At 23.7% G+C, this 18,017-nt stretch overlaps 4 protein-coding genes across 4 annotated transcripts; 2 read left to right on the plus strand and 2 right to left on the minus strand.

Moving 5' to 3' along the window:
* Positions 1 to 8: 8 nt before the first annotated feature.
* Positions 9 to 5,543, minus strand: PCHAS_0105200 (DNA repair protein RAD50, putative; the record flags this gene model as incomplete). Its single annotated transcript, XM_016797760.1, has 1 exon — positions 9 to 5,543. The coding sequence occupies one exon, from the start codon at positions 5,541 to 5,543 to the stop codon at positions 9 to 11; it is 5,535 nt and encodes a 1,844-aa protein (XP_016652980.1).
* Positions 5,544 to 8,166: 2,623 nt separating this feature from the next.
* PCHAS_0105300 (long chain polyunsaturated fatty acid elongation enzyme, putative) lies at positions 8,167 to 9,637 on the plus strand (the record flags this gene model as incomplete). Its single annotated transcript, XM_734693.2, has 5 exons — positions 8,167 to 8,466; positions 8,668 to 8,795; positions 8,900 to 9,064; positions 9,239 to 9,344; positions 9,470 to 9,637. The coding sequence occupies 5 exons, from the start codon at positions 8,167 to 8,169 to the stop codon at positions 9,635 to 9,637; spliced, it is 867 nt and encodes a 288-aa protein (XP_739786.2).
* Positions 9,638 to 10,242: 605 nt separating this feature from the next.
* PCHAS_0105400 (conserved Plasmodium protein, unknown function) lies at positions 10,243 to 12,939 on the minus strand (the record flags this gene model as incomplete). The annotated part of the gene is made up of 1 exon (XM_740927.2): positions 10,243 to 12,939. The coding sequence occupies one exon, from the start codon at positions 12,937 to 12,939 to the stop codon at positions 10,243 to 10,245; it is 2,697 nt and encodes an 898-aa protein (XP_746020.2).
* A 2,489-nt stretch (positions 12,940 to 15,428) lies between these two features.
* Positions 15,429 to 17,554, plus strand: PCHAS_0105500 (RNA-binding protein, putative; the record flags this gene model as incomplete). The annotated part of the gene is made up of 4 exons (XM_740928.2): positions 15,429 to 15,553; positions 15,812 to 16,031; positions 16,156 to 16,299; positions 16,418 to 17,554. 4 exons carry the CDS (start codon positions 15,429 to 15,431, stop codon positions 17,552 to 17,554), a joined length of 1,626 nt encoding a protein of 541 aa, XP_746021.2.
* Between the last annotated feature and the right edge of the window lie 463 nt (positions 17,555 to 18,017).

Below are 18,017 nucleotides of genomic sequence, written 5' to 3' on the forward strand. Positions count from 1 at the left end.
GGCTTGTGCTACTTTTCAACTTTAACAATTTGAGAGTATCCGTTTTTGTCTTTCCTAACTTTGTAGAAACAATTTGTTAAACCATATTGTGACAAAGCATCTACAAAATAAGTATCATGTGTAATTAGAATAAGTTGAAATGATGAACTATTTTTTCTTAGATCTACAATATTAGCAATTAGGTTAGCTAAATTTTTAGAGTTTGATTTATCTAAATTTGTAGTAGGTTCATCTAATGCTAATATTCCACATTTAATAGAAAATGATTCTGCTAAAGCTAAACGAATTATTATTGAAGATAAGACTTTTTGTCCTGATGAACATCTACCTTTCATATCTAATTCACAATTATCTTTTACCATAACAACTCTATAATTATAAGATCTTCTTTGATTTATTTTTTCATTATTTTCGATTTCTAAATCTGATTTTATATATATATAATCTATATCAGGATTATTATATACCCTTCTCCATAAATTTTTTATAGATAAATTAATTTCTTGCATTTTTAAAGAATGAAATTTAATAATTGCTTGATCAAAACTGTTATGAAAATTTGATAAATCTTTTATTACATTTTTATATACACATATTTCTATTAATTTTTTTTTATATTCATTATCTATATTTTCATATGATCCTGATTTTATATCTTTTTTTAATTTTTCTACATATTCATTTCGTAAACATATTTTGCCTTGAAGTTCACCTTCTTTTATTTGAATATCAGTAATACATTTTTTACACTCTTCTATTTTACTTTTTAATATTTCCTTTTCTGTATTTATTATTTTTTCTAATTTTCTTTTATACATTGGATGATCAAATGTGTCTCTTAAAAATTTGTGAATATCAATATTCGATTGATGATTCATTTGAAATGTTTTTATTATAAACTCTATTTCGTTAACCTGATTTTGTATCATACTTTTTTCTGTTTCTATTTTTTGTTTTATTCCCATATCCACATTTTCTGAATTGTTTATCTCATCCTCTATAATGTCTACTTCTCTCTTTCTCCTCACGATATTTTCTCGAAATTCGGATAAGGAACCTAAAAATTGACCTTGCTGTTTTAAAAATAGTTCATGGATCTTTTTTAAATTTGTATTCATAACTACATTATGATGCATCTTTTCTATATTTATTTTTTCTTCCTTAAGACATAACATTTGTTCTTTTTTTTTTTTAATTTTGTTAATTATTTCGTTTGATTCATTTTTGATTAATTCATTATTAGAGATCTGTTCTCTAATATTTTTCAAATTAAATTCTTGTTTTTCTTTTTCTCTCTTTGTTAATTTAAGATTATTACCGATTGTGTTGATTATACTGCTTTTTAAAAAAAAGTTTTTATTTTCAAATAATATTCCATATTTATTATTTATTATTTTTTTTTTTATATCCTTATTTTTTTTATTATATTTTTTTATTAAAACATAATTAAAATTTATAAATGTGTCTATTTCTTTTTTTTTCTCTAAATAGTAAGACAAAAATATATCTGTTTTTTTTATACACTCTTTTATTTTATTTTCTTTACTTATAAAATCTTCTAATTCTTTTATTTTTTTATTTACATATATCTTTTTATCATTTATTAAAAATTCCATTTTACTTACCATGTGTATTTCTTCTTCCGTTTTTATTTCTTCTTTGTTTATGTGCACTATTAATTCGGTGTATAACTTTTCGATGGTTTTATTTTGTTTTTCTACATCTTCTAGTTTGCCTACAATGCCATCCCTTTCGTCGTTACTTGAAAGTGTACCAAAGCTATTCAGGTCGCTTTCTACATCTTCCACATCGTTGAACTTGTCACTTCCACCTGGTGCTCCAACCGATCTATCCACTTCGCCCTGATCAATTTCTTCTCTCATTTCGTTTTCTACTTCTGCAGTTACGAACTTTACAAACTTAGAAAAAAAAAAAGAACTATCCTTCGTATAGGCATTATCATCACTGTTGCAAAATAAAAATTCGTTCTTCATTGAAAAGGAACATAAAATGTGGTTATAATCCTTTTCAATAATATTAACAGCATATGTAAACTCATCTTTCTTATCAATTATTTTCATAGACATTTCAAAGAACTCTTTTAATTTTGTTACGAAAATTGTTATCTCTTTTGGATTATCTTCATCATGTGTTTTTTCTATCTGCTTTATAAAATTTTCACTTAAATTGTAAAATTCATTTTTTTCCATAAATGTGTTTGTATTATCTTTAAAAAAGTCTATTACACTTTTTATTTTGTCTTTACATAAAAAAAGATTTTTTCCATGTTTGACAATTTGTTTTTTTAAATTTATCAAATCAGGAGAAATATTTAAAATTGTTTGTAATGTCTTATATTTTTCATTAGTTTTATTTATTTTATTCAAATAGGTGTTTAAACTTTCTTGAAGATTTGCTATCTCATTTTTTATTTCATTTATTTTATTTTCAGATAAATTATTAACTTTATTATTTATAGGCTGAATATAATTATAGTAATATTTTAGTAAGGGCAAATATGTTTTTTTATTTTTTTTTAAATTATCTAACTTTTTTTTTTCTTCCTCTATTTCATTATCTATTTTGTTCATTTCATTATTTATGTTTGTCTTAATTTGATTCATTTCATTTTCTTCTAAATTATGATTACATATGTTACAAAAATTGGTTATACCCATTCTGTCTATATTGGCATTTGCTTCCTCCCTTTTTCGAACTAGCCAATTTATATTCCTTTTGGCTTCTTTTATATTTTTAACAGTTTGATAAAATATGTTCAAAAAGTTGCTTATACTTGATATTTCCAACTTTTCTAACATTTCATTAAAAGTTTTGATGTTCTCTAAATAATTTTTCATTTCTTTATCTGCCTCTATAGTTTCATTAGATCTAGCCATAATTTTATCCTGTACCTTTTTTATCTCGACACTAAATTGTTCGATTTTGTTCTCATACTTTTCTGCACACTCACGTAAAACTCTCTCTGTCGTTTCCATGTCCCGACTCCACTCGCCCGTTACTTCATAGTCTATTCCATTTGCTTCTCCACTTTCAATCATTTTCATTTTTTGTGGTGTTCCCAACTTATCCTGTCTTTGCCGTTGCTTTTTTTTCATTCCACATTCGGCTTCCTCAAAATGGGTCGTTACTCTTTTTTTCGACTCCAACTTACTAAATTTGCCACTTGACATATCTTCATTTTTATTTACACAATCGGATATATTTTCCAATGGATTTTCTAAAGATATCAAACTTTTTAGTTTTGTATTTTTTTCTATTTTATTTTCTAATTTTACATTTTTTTCTTCAAAGTTATACCAATTGTCTTCTTCCTTTTTTACATTCAAATTGTTATACATCATAGGAATGTAAACTTTATCTGTCTCTCTTCCTTCATCTATTTTAGATATAAATATAGAATTTTGAGAATTATCATTTGCCAAGCTAAAACCAAACACATTATCCTCATAATTTAATATCCCTAATTTGGTCATACAATCATATAAGGCTTGTTTTTTTTTTATTCCATTACACAATTTTAAAAAGGTTTGAATTTTAGTGTAATAGAAAAAAAGACGGTTGAAAAAAAAAATTATTTTTTTACGAATTTTTTCAAAGCCATAAAAATATTCACAAAGCAAGTTAACATTTGTAATATAGTCTAATACTTTATTTAATGTACTTTTTAAATTTACTATTTCATTTAGTTTTTCTTTTTTTAGATTTTTTTCATTTTGTTCTTTATAAGTACAAATATTATTATCATTCGATAAATTACAATCGTCAAATTGATTCGATATTATAGTATCATATATATTTTTAAGTTGAATCATTTTTTCTAAATTTTTAAATTGCTTATCATATATATTATCATTCGATTTTAATAATATCAATTGTTTTTTATATTTTTCAATTCGATCTATTTTTTTATCTATCTTTATCAACTTTTCTTGATATTTTTTGATATTCAAAGTGTTTTTATTTTTATTTTTTGCCATTCTATTTTCACGACTTTGAATCTTTTTTTGTCTTATAAAATTATAAATTTTTTTAATTCGTTTTTTGTGTCTTTTTTCAAATTCTTTATATTCTTCAACAACAGATTGATAAGACTTTAAATCGAGATCTTTTAAAAAAGTTAAATCTACTTTTTTTATCATTCGTCCCCTATTTGTTATGCACTTCCTATTACTTCCTGAGCCGTCTTTTCCCAAGACACTAACTCCATTCCAATCACTACTTGACATTAGTTCATCTGTGCTTGTTGGACCTTCAACCGTTTCAATCAAATTTAATGTATGATAACTAGTTTGTGCAAGCAATGTTATTTTTTTATGTTCCTTTAAAAGAATATTTTTAACATGCTTATTTTTAAAATTGTTCGAAATACAAATATCTAAATCATATATTTTTTTCACCATATCTAAGAGTTGTTTTTCTTTTTTTTCTAAACAAAATATTGAATCAGATATTTCACTACATTCCTTTAGATTCCCACAAGCATATGCATTAAGACAATTTTCACTTTCCTCCTCTAATTTTTTTATTTCGTCATTTATTTTTTCAATTAATTCATTACATTTAGCTAAATCGGTTTTAAAAAGATCTGAAAACTTTTCAAGCTCACTAGAACTTTCTTCATATATTTCTTTCATATCTTTATATTGCTCTATATCGGATTGATGTCTTTCATATAAAACAAAATAAGTGTCTATATCGGAACTGATTTTGTACAATATATTATTTTTATTTTTAAACTGATCTAATAAAACTGTTTTTTTTTTCAACTCTTCTTTTTCTTGTTGTATAAAAATTTTCTCATTTTCTATTTCGGCTTGATTTTTTTCAATTTCTAAAAAAATATTTTTTTTTTTTTCATAAGAATCTTTAATATTTATTAATTCATAATTTTTTTTTTTTAACACTTCATTCATTTTTTTTTTACATTTTACAAGTTCTTCTAATATTTTGGAAAAATTATCATCCCCAAAAAGTTCATCAAATTTTTTTTTTATTTTTGTAGACTCACTAAATGGCCATAAACTTTCATCATGATGACATAAAATCACATTTTCTAAAAGGGCTTTAGATACACCCATTAATTTAGGTATATGACAATTTATATCAACACATTTATTTGTTATTATAATATCATCACCTTTGTCTTTTTTAATTATAATATTATTATCCAAAGATCGAAATGTATGTTTTATTCTATTTTGTTTATCTTTAGAATAATATAAACTAAAAGATCTAGATATTCCTATTTTTTTATTATTATAATTTTTTAATAATAAATCGATTTTTCCGCGAACATTCATTTTGTTAGATATTAGTGGATCATGTATAAACGATTTACCTTTTTCGGCATTTGGCGGAAAATCTCCTGTACAATTTACTTTCAAGCATTCAATAATAGTCGATTTACCACTTCCATTATTTCCATATATTATTGTAATAGGGGAAGAAAATTCCAGTTGTTGTGCATATTCGTCACAATAACTTCTTATTCCCTGTATTCCTATTTTGTCTAGTGTCGTCATTTTGTAAAAAAAATCGGATTAACAAATGCACACTATAGGAAAAAATATCATCCAATTTACTAAATAAATACAAATCAGAAAAAGGTACTGCATGAATATAACTTTATATGTGTACCTATTCTTCCCTTTCTAAACTACATTAGTTTATCCCTTCAATTTATTGCATATACATATATGCTTATGATACGTAATTACATTATTCAATTACACAAATTTGCATTGTAAAGGCATAATAATGGAGCCCTCCAAAGAATATGCCTATCCATAATAAGTTACAATTTTATTTTGTGTGCCAATATAATAAAAGGGGCAACGATACCACAAAAAAAAATACATATACATATATATATTCACCAACAATTTACACAAAAACATTTTTATATTAATATGAAGCCATAATCCTCATAGACTCCATTTCGATTTTTAAAAAGAAATGTAAGAGTAAAATTACAATAATTGTGTAATATTTAAAACACATGTATACATTTAAAAATTATTTTTACATTATTTTATTTTTTCAATTTTATTACTAAAGCTACTAAAACGGTGATTTATACACGAATCTATAAAATCAAAAATTAAGAAAATTTTATTTTGTAGAGGGGGGTCCTAAAAATATCATATTCAAAAAATTACTTAATTCGTTCAAAGGTAGTGAAATATATATATAGCATGTATAAAATGCCAATAAAAAAAATCAAATAATTAAGAAAAATAATCTAAAAGGAAAAAAATCATTATAGTTCTCCCACATTTATAATAACTATAAATTAATGTAGAAAAAAATGAAGTCGACTACGTATATCTTATCACACCATCTCTGTGTATTTATATATATATAATATATAACAAATATAATATACAATATTTTTTAATATTATTTATTTTGCTAAAAAGAATATATATTGGTTAAACAAATTTTTCGATACAGCCAAAAAAAAGCAAAAAAAAAAAAAAAAAAAAAAAAAATAATATATAGGCATAATATTATTACTAATAAAGCTATAATCCTTTAGCTATGTGTGTGTGTGTGTATATATGTGCATAGATATAATACTATTGAAAAATATATAGATTATATAAGCATTTTCCTTCCCCTATTTTATAATTATAATATTTCGATATAAAAAAAGGGTTTTATTTAATATACAACACAATTGTTGTTTTAAAGCAAAACAAGCACTAACAATGAAGTAAAAAAAATATCTACATACCATGAATTTCTCTATATTTTTACACATCATACAACAGCATAATTTTACATTGTCATAATTTATGCAATATAGCTAGCTACATTATATATTTTTATGAACGGCAATATAAATTTTATTTTATTCAGCTAGCTAAAGTGTGTTTTTTTTTAATTATATATTGTACATATAATATATGGGCATACCAAATAATGTGTTGAAATGTAGAAATAGGAATATTTTGTATCACCAAACAGAACAATTTTTAATAATATGAAAAAAGGAATCCTCCAAAAAATAAACGTTACATTAAGGCAAATTGCTTTGTTTTTCGTTTACTTGTTTGGATCTTCGCTTAATTGTGGATAGACACATAAATTTTTTGTAAAAATCGTATATTTTCAACGTCTACACAGGGAAATCATAAAATTATGTTATACATATATTCAAAAACATTAATCATTTTTAAACCCCACGCATTATAGTAATTTTTAATTCTGTTTAATATGCTCCCATTTCTTTATAATACGTATTTTTGCTTATTTGAGCATGCAAAATGTGTATTTATATATAAATATGCATTATATTGAAATAAATGTCAAAATATTCTCAATTGTAAAGAAAATACATTTAACCAGGATACTAAAACTTTTATTACAATTGATAATAAAACAAAAATGAATCGTTTATTATCAGATATATTTACCACTCTACAAAAATATATATATGTGTGTTAAGCCACTCATCGATATATTTTTTGTATTCCCCTCCATATTTTTGTGTATTATACAATTTATATGAAATATGAGTTTCCAAAATGTAACACCAAAAAAAATATATTTTTTTTTGAGCTTGTAATATTGTATCTTTTCTCTTAACATTGTAGAATATTAAACAGTATACCGATATAGCAGCAAATGCGAAAATAATACGTATTTTGGGGATTATTATTTCTTCAAACTCATGCATACTTTTTAACAAAAGTAAATAAAATTATGTGTTTGATATAATAATCTGCACTATGTTAAGAATTTATATATATTTTGAATTATTATCACGCTCACAATAAATTACTAACACATGCCGTTAAAAAAAACGCAATAAATATAATATAGGCATTATTTATGTGTGTATATGTGTATATGTATTTTATATATAGTATTAAGTTTTGTATTTTTTTCCTTTTTTTTCAATTTTCGTTTATTAATTTTATATGTTTTATTTGTTATTTTATTTCCAAAAAAAATACACATTTATATTTGCTAATTTGAACCTTAAAATTCATTATCTTTACACAAAATAATTAAAATATTTTATAATTAAAAAAAAATAAATACATTTTAATATTACTTTTTATTATAACATGTAAACACACACGCACATAATATATATTCCCCTATAATATCTATTCATATAATAACATATCCTCCAAAATGACACTCAATATATTATTTTTTAATAACCTTGGAGAGAGGATTTTACAGTATTTTAACGCGTCGTTAAAGCCGGGAAGAAGAGTTACTAAGGATTGGTTCATGATAAATCCAACACACTTTTTTATAGTTTTTTTTGCATATATTTTTTTTATTTTTATTGCATATATATATAAGTCTTTATATGCTACACACCAAAGTCATGATAAGCTGTCAAAAATAAAATCAATCTCAAAAAATAGAAATTTTCAAAATAAAACGACCATTGAAAAGATAGTGCCTATCTACAATTTAATACAAGTATACCCCCAAAATATTTCTTAACAATAATATTAAACCTTAGACACAATATGCCCACACATTTGTTTATACATAATTTTTTATTTTCCATGTCTGAAAAATAAGCTATCCAAATTGATACAAATATGGGTAGCTAATTATGCATAACACAAACAAAAATACATATACATGTATTTATTTTTTTCTCAATTTTGTTTATAGGTATTATTGAGTGCCATTATATGCGCCTTAACAATTTATAATGCAAGAAAGCGAGGATTTAAACTTTTTTATAATTACGTCGATTTTACAAAAACAAATATTGCATTTTGGTGCTGGCTATTTTATTTGTAAGTTGCAAAAAAGGAATACACACCCATCCTGTTTGAATATGTATGTCTATATATAGGGCTATATGTATGACTCATATTTTTTTATTTTCTCATATTTACAGAAATAAAATATTTGATTTTGTCGATACAATATTAATTGCTATTAAAAAAAATTGGAACCAATTTTCGTTTTTGCATGTTTATCATCATATTTCAATTTTTCTAATTATGTGGATAAACACAAGCGTTGGATATGATGGCGATGTGTATTATATAATAGTATCCAAGTAAGAGCAATGAGTTGGAAAAATCTTTCGCTATATTAAAAAAATAAAAATATATGCTTGTCTCAAAAAATGATATAAATTCGTATATATATTGTAGTGCATAAAAAATATATTCACAACGAGCCCACACCCTCATTATAACAATCTTGATATCATTACTTTATTTTTTTACAGCTCATTTGTTCACTCCATTATGTATGCATACTACTTCTTTGCAAGCTTAAAATATAAAATACCAGTCTATTTGAAATCGTGTGTTACCTATATCCAAATGTTACAAGTAATTTAAGCCCTCTCAAAAATATCATGTCATTTCTTATGTTTCTTAAACTAAGAGAGCTACATTCATTCACATATATATTTACATTAATCACATTTTTTCAAATTTTATATTTTTATTATCAGTTTGTTTCAATGATATTACCAGGATTTTGTATTTTCTTTTTAAAATATAAAACCCCTCATCCAATTAGGTTAGTAGGATTATGCTTCTACTATTGTATTACCCTTTTAATTTTATTTTGCCATTTTTCATATAAAACATATATACGTCCCAAAACAAAAGTTGCATAATAAATTTTTTTTTTATTATCACTTTTTTTATATATGCATTCATTATTTTTTTATAAATTAAAAAAAAATTATAAATTAACTATGAACAAATTCGTAAAATATGCTTATGATTTTTATAAGAAAATCAATTAAACCGAAAACTAAAATTATGGCAATATTCACACTTTGAAAATGTTGTAGATATATGAATATACATATGATATCACATTTTCTCATCCTTTTTCGCAATGTCAAAACCGTAAACAAATTAAAACAGTTGTTCAATGTGTTATTAAAAATAAGTGAGGTATGAAATATGAAAATCATATGGGCATGTAAAATGATAGAACATTTGCATTTCTCCACAAGACATTGTAAAAATAATAAATAAATTTTTTATGTACATAAAAATAAAAAATTTTGCGGAAAAAAACGAAAATTGTTACAAAAATAAAAATAAGCATATTATTAATTCTAATATCAATCAATGCTTATATATGCATATCATCAAAGATTTAAAGGAAATCAAATAATGGTACCACAATAAAATGTGGTATAAGGTTTGGACAACAAGCCCATATTTTTTTTTTTTTTTCGACTAGCCAATTATTTTTTTTTTTTTTTCCTTACTCGTTCATAAATATTTTCAATTGTTCTTGCAAATCGCTATTTTTTTTTTGGTACATTTTAATTTGAATTAAAAGTTCTTGAATTTTGTCTTCATAACTTTTGATCACAGATGAATTATTATCATCATTTGTGTAACGTGATTGTACACCATTTTTATCACATAACATATTATATCCATTACTACTGCAAGTATTGAAACTTGCGACTTTTTCTTGTTTGCCTGCACTATGTTGTGATTGAAAGTTTTTTAAAAATTCAAACTTATTATTAGTATTATTAGCTAATTGTTTCATTAAATTAGTTTCTAATTCTTCTTTTTCTTTTTTTAGTATATTAATTTCTGCTTCTTTTTCCTTTAATGCACAATTTAAATTATTATTAAAACTTAAAAGTGATTTCATTTCTACACATAATTTCGCTTTTTCATTTTTATATTTTTGTAAAAGTACTTTTCTTTTTTCACATAATTCTTGTAAAGACATATTTTCTTTAAATAAAAGTTTTATATCATTACCATTATAATTTTTATTAAAAAATTCATCTGATATATGTTCTAAATCTCCACATTCAATAATTCCTTTTTTTAATTTTTCATTATAAAGCCCGCTATCTTTATTATGCTCATATAAATGTACCATACTATTTGAACTCGAAATATTTTTTTTACTACAAACACTATTATTATCATCAATTGTAGCAATTCTTCCTTCAATTAATTTATTTTTTAATAATTTTATTTCATCACTTATTTTTTTCTCATCACCTTGTTTTAAATCGTCATCAGAATCTTGATAATCTAAATTAAATTCATAATTTTTTAAACCATAACTATTTTCAATATTTGTTTTATTATTTTCTTTTAAACTAGAAATAAAGGATTCATTATTTGTAATATTCATTTTGCCATCTTCATTTTTGTCATTATTTTCGTCTCCATTTACGTCAGGTAATTTTTCTTTATCATAAGCTTCAAATAAATGATATAAACATTTATTATATTCTTTTTCGCTTTTTTCTTTTTCTTTATCATCCACTTGACTTAATACATCAATTTGGCTAACACTTGATATTATATTTTTTCCTTTTTTAAAATTAATATAATCTCTTCCTGAATATTCATAACTATGTCCACCACCATGTATAGAACCTTGCTTGACTGAACTTACTTCATTTTTACTATCATTTAATTCGTATTCTATATTTTTTATAGTATGATTAGGATTGAATTTTTCGCTAACTGTTGAAATAGCAGCAACAGAAGGGGCACCAGTGGAATGACAATTTCTAATTAATTTTGATAAAAGAAAATTTTGATTTTTTTTATTAAGATTTTTTGAATTCAGATCACTAAAAGTATTTGTATTATATTTTTTCTCATCATTTTTATTTTCATTTAAACATTTTTTACTTATTTCTAATAATTTTTTTGATCTATTTATTAATGCTTCATGATCAGCATCTTCAATGGTGGCTAGTTTTGAATTTTCATTTTTTCCAAATCTCCCAGAATGCATACTCAATTTTTCTAGCATATGAGAATACATTTTATAATCATTATTGGCACATTGTGATAAAGCTTTTCTTGATCGATCATTATTTTTTTCATGATTTAAAAGGAAAGATAAATCTGGATTTCCAGTACTATGGTTACTAGCTAAATTATTATTTTTTTTTTTTAATAACATATCTAATTTTTCTAAAGAATTTAAATTACTTATATTTATATTCATATTTTTTGCTATATTTCGGATGTCTATAAGAGAAATATTTTTTTCACTACCTGTACTATTATTAAGATTCAAATTATATTCTGTTTTTACATCAAAATTTTTATTATTTTTTAATTTATTTAATATATTATTTTTTTTATAATTATCAAATGCACTAAATCGTGAGGAATACAAAATTTCACTTCCACAACTTTTTGCATCATCATATATTTTTTTATTGCTTAACAAATATGAATAATCTTCTTCTCTTTTTCGAAAGAAATCTTTTCGCATTTCATCAATGTTAATATTTTTTTTTGTATTTCCACATTCGCTCATAAATGATACTATATTTTTTGTACTACTGTTTAGGTTATGATTTTTTCTAACATTATTCATGTCATTTAATGTGTGTGCTTTTTTTTTTAATTCTGAGCTTAAGTGGGAAAGGGAAATATTTAAATTATCTGAAGTTCGTGTTTTATCACTATTTATAACATCGTTATAACTTATATGTGTCTCTGCTTTTAAATAATCGCTATCATTATCTACATAATTATTTTTTAAATAATCATTTTCATTATTATAAATTTTACCATAGGAATTATATTTTTTTTTTAAATTATCAAAATTATTATCATTATTTTGTGTTATGGCTAGTTTATTATCATTTGGTAAATTAGCTAGCTGGTTATTATTTTCTTCAGTAGTATTAACATTATAATCTTCAAGCTGTTCTAATTTATTATTTTCATTATTTTTTGTATTAGAATTATTATTTTCATATATATCAGGGTTTCTATTTTTTAAATTGTAATTCGATTTTGTTGAGGAATGCACTCCTTTGCAAAAGTTATATAAACTATTCTCGATATAATTAAAATGTTTTTTATTTGTGTCTGTTATTTCTTCAAAGTCATTATATAACGATTCCCATATAACTTCGGAATTTTTTACTTCATCCTCTGTTCCATTTATTTCCATTTTTATACTACATTAATACAGAAAAAAGCAAAATACAAATTTGACGAAAAAAAAAGATAATTCTGAAAATGGTAAGGAATGAATTTCTGTCCCTATGTTATGATATCAAATTGTAATTCTTTTGATATATCAAAATTACAAAAAAAAAAAAAAATATTTTTTTTCGTTTTATATATCTTCGGTGGACACAGTGAATTGTATTATCGGTTATGAATTTTATTTATTTTTGTTGTCTTTTTATTTTGTAACGTAAAATTAAATATGTTTTATATTTTGCAAACATAATCGAACATATAATAAGTATTTTTTAAATATAAATAATTATTCTACACAAAAAATGTTGACACCGTAAATGCCTGTACAAAGGCATACATATGCATACATAATAAATGCGACTCGACTTATTATTTTTTTACTTTAATTATATATATAACAATTTCGCTTGTATTTTTCATTGATCATAGATCATCATTCTACAATCATAATTTAAACTTAAAAATGCTTAGTTAAAAAACAGTGAATAATAAAACAAAAATGAAATAACAACATAAGAATTTACGTTGATATAAACATATGCAATAGGATTGCGAATTTGAAAAAAATATTTATAAAAATATTGCAAATAAATATAAGTAATAATATAATCACTATAATATTCCATACAAAGTATTTCAATTAATTTTGTAATGAAACATGATGAAATATTGACGAAATAAAAATAAATTATTAAATTATATATGAATAATATTAGAAATAAAATTATTATATATTCATTTTAAAAAACAATTTTTTTTTAAATATAGTTTGCAGTAATTATGAAATTCATATAAATGTTATATTTGTAATAAATACAATGCTTAGAAAATTATCCTATTATTTTTTCTAATTAAATTATTAAAAATTTTTAAAAAAACATAAAAATTTTATAATATATATTATTTTATTATTATTATATTTTTCCACTAATGCAAAAGCAATATATATGCATATATAAAATAATTTTTTGTTGCTGATTATTTTTTTTACGATACCATCATTAAGCTACTACTTATTTGGGGTCCCACAAAATAAATTTTAAATTATATCTACATAGTATGCATAATAATATGTATAATATCATAATAACATTTGAAATGCAAAAGCTTACGACTTATAGTTGGTTAAATTAAACAACGTAATACATAATTTACTTTTTTCATATTCTACATTTTCATAGATTTAAAGTTTCGCCACCTATCAACATTCTAAATATGTTTTTAAAAAAAAATAAATAAAATTCTAAAATATTTTATCTTAAAAATAAAGACAATTTCAAAAGGAAATAAAATATCCTTTATTTAGGAAAAATAATCTACATTTTATATTTTTTATTAAAAATGGAATTAATATATTTATTTATATATGGTTTGAATAAAAGGTCTTTAAAAGTTATTGTTCCTTTCCTACAACCATCGAAAGGGAAACATTCCTCATGCATAGCATGTCGACATAGTTTTGTCTGCCTTTTTCCGCAAAGTTTCTACCGTTTACTGCATTTGTTCGGCTGTAGATAAATAAGACTATGCATAGGTATGTCTACTGCTTTGCGAGGATAGTAGCGGTATTATGCCCATTCCTATCCTCTCTATGTTTGCTAACCCAAATATAATGGAGTGCTAAATAAAAAATGTTTTTCTAATTATAACATCCCTAAACCTTCATTATTTGCCTTGTCATTCTTTATAAAAAACTTTATAATATGCACAAATTTGTGCTTGCAAAAAATGAAAAAAAAAAAAAAAACAGCATGAGTGTCACCCAACTAATCATATACACACTCCTTCAGTACTTAGTAAACCTTTTTAATTGTCAACAATATTTAAATTGTAGAAATGTGTCAACAATATTTAAATTGTAGAAATGTGTCAACAATATTTAAATTGTAGAAATGTGTCAAAACATTTAAATGGCTAATCTTACTAAGTTAGTATGTTCCTAATTATTTAATACGTTTTTAAAATAATTAAAATGTATTTTATTTTTTTCCATAAAAGGTTCATAATTTTTATGTATTCATCAGTCGAACTTTCACAACATTGCTACATAATGGCACCTCCATCAAAAATACCCAAATTTTAAACCAACACATTTTGTACATCAATTTTGTTTGCTTATTTTGCTTGCTTATTTTGTGTTGATTTTTTTTTTTTTTTTTTTTTCTCTTATTTCATACACTTCGCTTGTTAAAAAGTGAAATTAGGGAGACCCTTAAAGCGTCGTGATTTATTTTTTTAACTTAAAAATTTTTAAAAATTTAAAAATATTTTTTTTCATTTTTTTATATTTTTTTATTTGTTGACTTATGGCGATAACTTATTTATTTTTCCAATCCATAGTTTTATAGATATATAATTACATATGTAAATATGTATGTTATATTTATTTAAAATATCAAAGAAAAATAAAAAGGAAAAATAAAGAAACATATATATATATAGTTCGTTTAAAATATGAGTTTAAATTTTAGCATAGCTAATGTTGTATATGTAAAAAATCTTTCTGCTAATGTATCGGAAGAAGATATAAGGGAAAAGTTTCAAGAATGTGATGAAATAATTAATGTTGTATTTAAAAAGTTAGTGCCATTTCATTTGTTTTATATTCATGCATACTTTTATTAACCTGTTCATTATTATGTTAGTGAAATGGGACTTGCTCGAGACTTATATACATTTTTACATTTGCATTATGGAGAGTGAACATAATTAAAATTATAGATTAATAAAAAGATGCGAGTTAAAAAAAGATAGATGTGCATACAATAGTTTTTATTTTGCATAGGCATACATATTTATGACTGACCCATATTTATGATTGGCATTTCCTTTTTTAGGTTCCCTGGAACGAACCAAAAATATTGTCAAATCGAATTTAAAACGTCAGAAGGTATAACAAAATCTTCAAGGTTAAATGGCGAGCTCCTATTGAACCTACCGATGACCGTCACAGTTATCGAACCCATCTTGCAATCACAAACTTTTAGTGAAACACCAAATATTAGCGAGCATGATAAAGGTGGAAATAATGTCGATTATAGCAGTTCTCAATACCAGGTTCGAAAAGTTCATCTTCTCGATTTTGTATTCGTTTCTACATGTGCGTGTGTGAGTTTTTCCTAATTATATATAAAAAATATACATCCATATTTTTATTTTTTCCCCACGAATGGATATACAGAACTTGCAAAATATGCTTCTGCAAAATCAAGTAATTTCAGACCAAAAGAAAAGGCTTGTCGATTTTCAAAATGAATTAAATGAAAAAAATAAAAAATTTGATGTATTTTCTAAAATTATATATATGGAGAATATTCCCGAAAAGGTAAGCACAAACTAGCGTTTGCATTCTCACAGTTGGAACAGCCAATTGTCAAAACAAAAGTAAATATGCACATGCTTACATATACATGCATGTCCGTACTTTTCCCCACCTTTTGCAGTACAACGAGAGTGACGTAGTGGAATTCTTCAAGCATGTGGGAAAAACCACAAGCTACAAATTTCAGTATAACGAACAAATAAATATGTACACCGCATATGTTGAATTTATTAATGAAGAAAATGCAAAAGCTGCATTAAATTTAAGCGGAACAAAAGTAGAAAATAAAGAAGTAATAATTAAAGATGCATATAGTATTCTTAATCAAAATGATAGCACATTAAAAACCCAATTATCTATTTATAATAATTTAAATAAAAAATTGGGTAGTGATCAAAATATAATGAATAAACAAAGTAATGTAAATGAAAAAGTAGAAAAAGTTTTAGCTTTAAAAGAAAAACTAGCACTTAAGTTATGTGCTATGTATAATCCAAATTTACTGTTAGTAAATAATCTTGTACAAGCTAACCAGTTATTATTAACAAACTCACTAGATAGTACTTCAAGTAATAATATTATAAACAAAGAAAAAGAAAAAAATGAATCTGATTTAGCAGCTAGCCAAAAGGGATTAAAACATGGTGATAAAAGAAGTGATGAAGATACTAGTGACGATGAAAGAAAAAAATATATTAAAAAAAAACGAAAAAAACGTAATAAATACAGTAGTAATTCACGTTCTTCACACAGTAGTGACGAATCTGATGAAAAGAAATCAGATGAACGTTCATCCCAAAGTGGAAGCAGCAGTGATAGTAGCAGTCGAAGCAGATCAGGGGGAAGAAAAAAGAATATAGATAAAAGACGTAGTAGCAGAAAAAGAGATAAAATAAAAAAACGAAGCTCAAGTTCTAGTTCAGATTCTAGTAAGAGTGATTCATCAAGTTCTTACGATTCCGGAAAACATACTGATAGACATAAACATCGAAGTCAAAGACACAAAAAAAAACGAAGAAAAAATTCAAAAGGGGATTATGATAGTTCCGATACTTATAGTGACTCTTCACATTCTTCAAAAAGAAAACATAGAAAATCGAGTAGTGACAAACCATGGTGGATACAAGAATCAGAAAAAATGGAAATGCGGAAAAGGATGAAAGAAAAATATCGACGAGAAATGTTATATAGACACAGAGAAAGAGAAAAATCCCGATATAGACATAGGGACAGAGATCGAGATCGGGATAGGAGATAGAACAACTTATTTTTGGCTCTCTATATATAGTATATTCCTCTCTTAAATTCCGAGGATAAAATATGGCAACCTGCATATATACATGAATATGTTGTAATACTACAACTTTGTAAATGCTAAAAATAAAGGGAATTGAAAAAAATACAATTCTATGCATGGAATGATTATCTTTTTTAGTACTTGATATTTATTCTTTATTTTTTAATGTTTATTATTTATGAGAAATAAAAATTTCAAGAAGAAGAAAAAAAATATGTAAACCAAATAATTACATATCTGTCTATGCATATATTTTATTTTCTTACTTTCTTATTTATAAAATTGAAGTTAATTTGTTAAAAATCTTGTATCTTTTGTATATAATTTTTTTCAAAAGTTATAAATTCATTGAGATATATTTTTTTTATTTAAATGTCTTAATACAAAAGATCATAATTGCTACCATTTTGTTCATACTATATTT

The sequence above is a fragment of the Plasmodium chabaudi genome, assembly GCF_900002335.3.
Source record: "Plasmodium chabaudi chabaudi strain AS genome assembly, chromosome: 1".
NCBI lineage: Eukaryota > Apicomplexa > Aconoidasida > Haemosporida > Plasmodiidae > Plasmodium > Plasmodium chabaudi.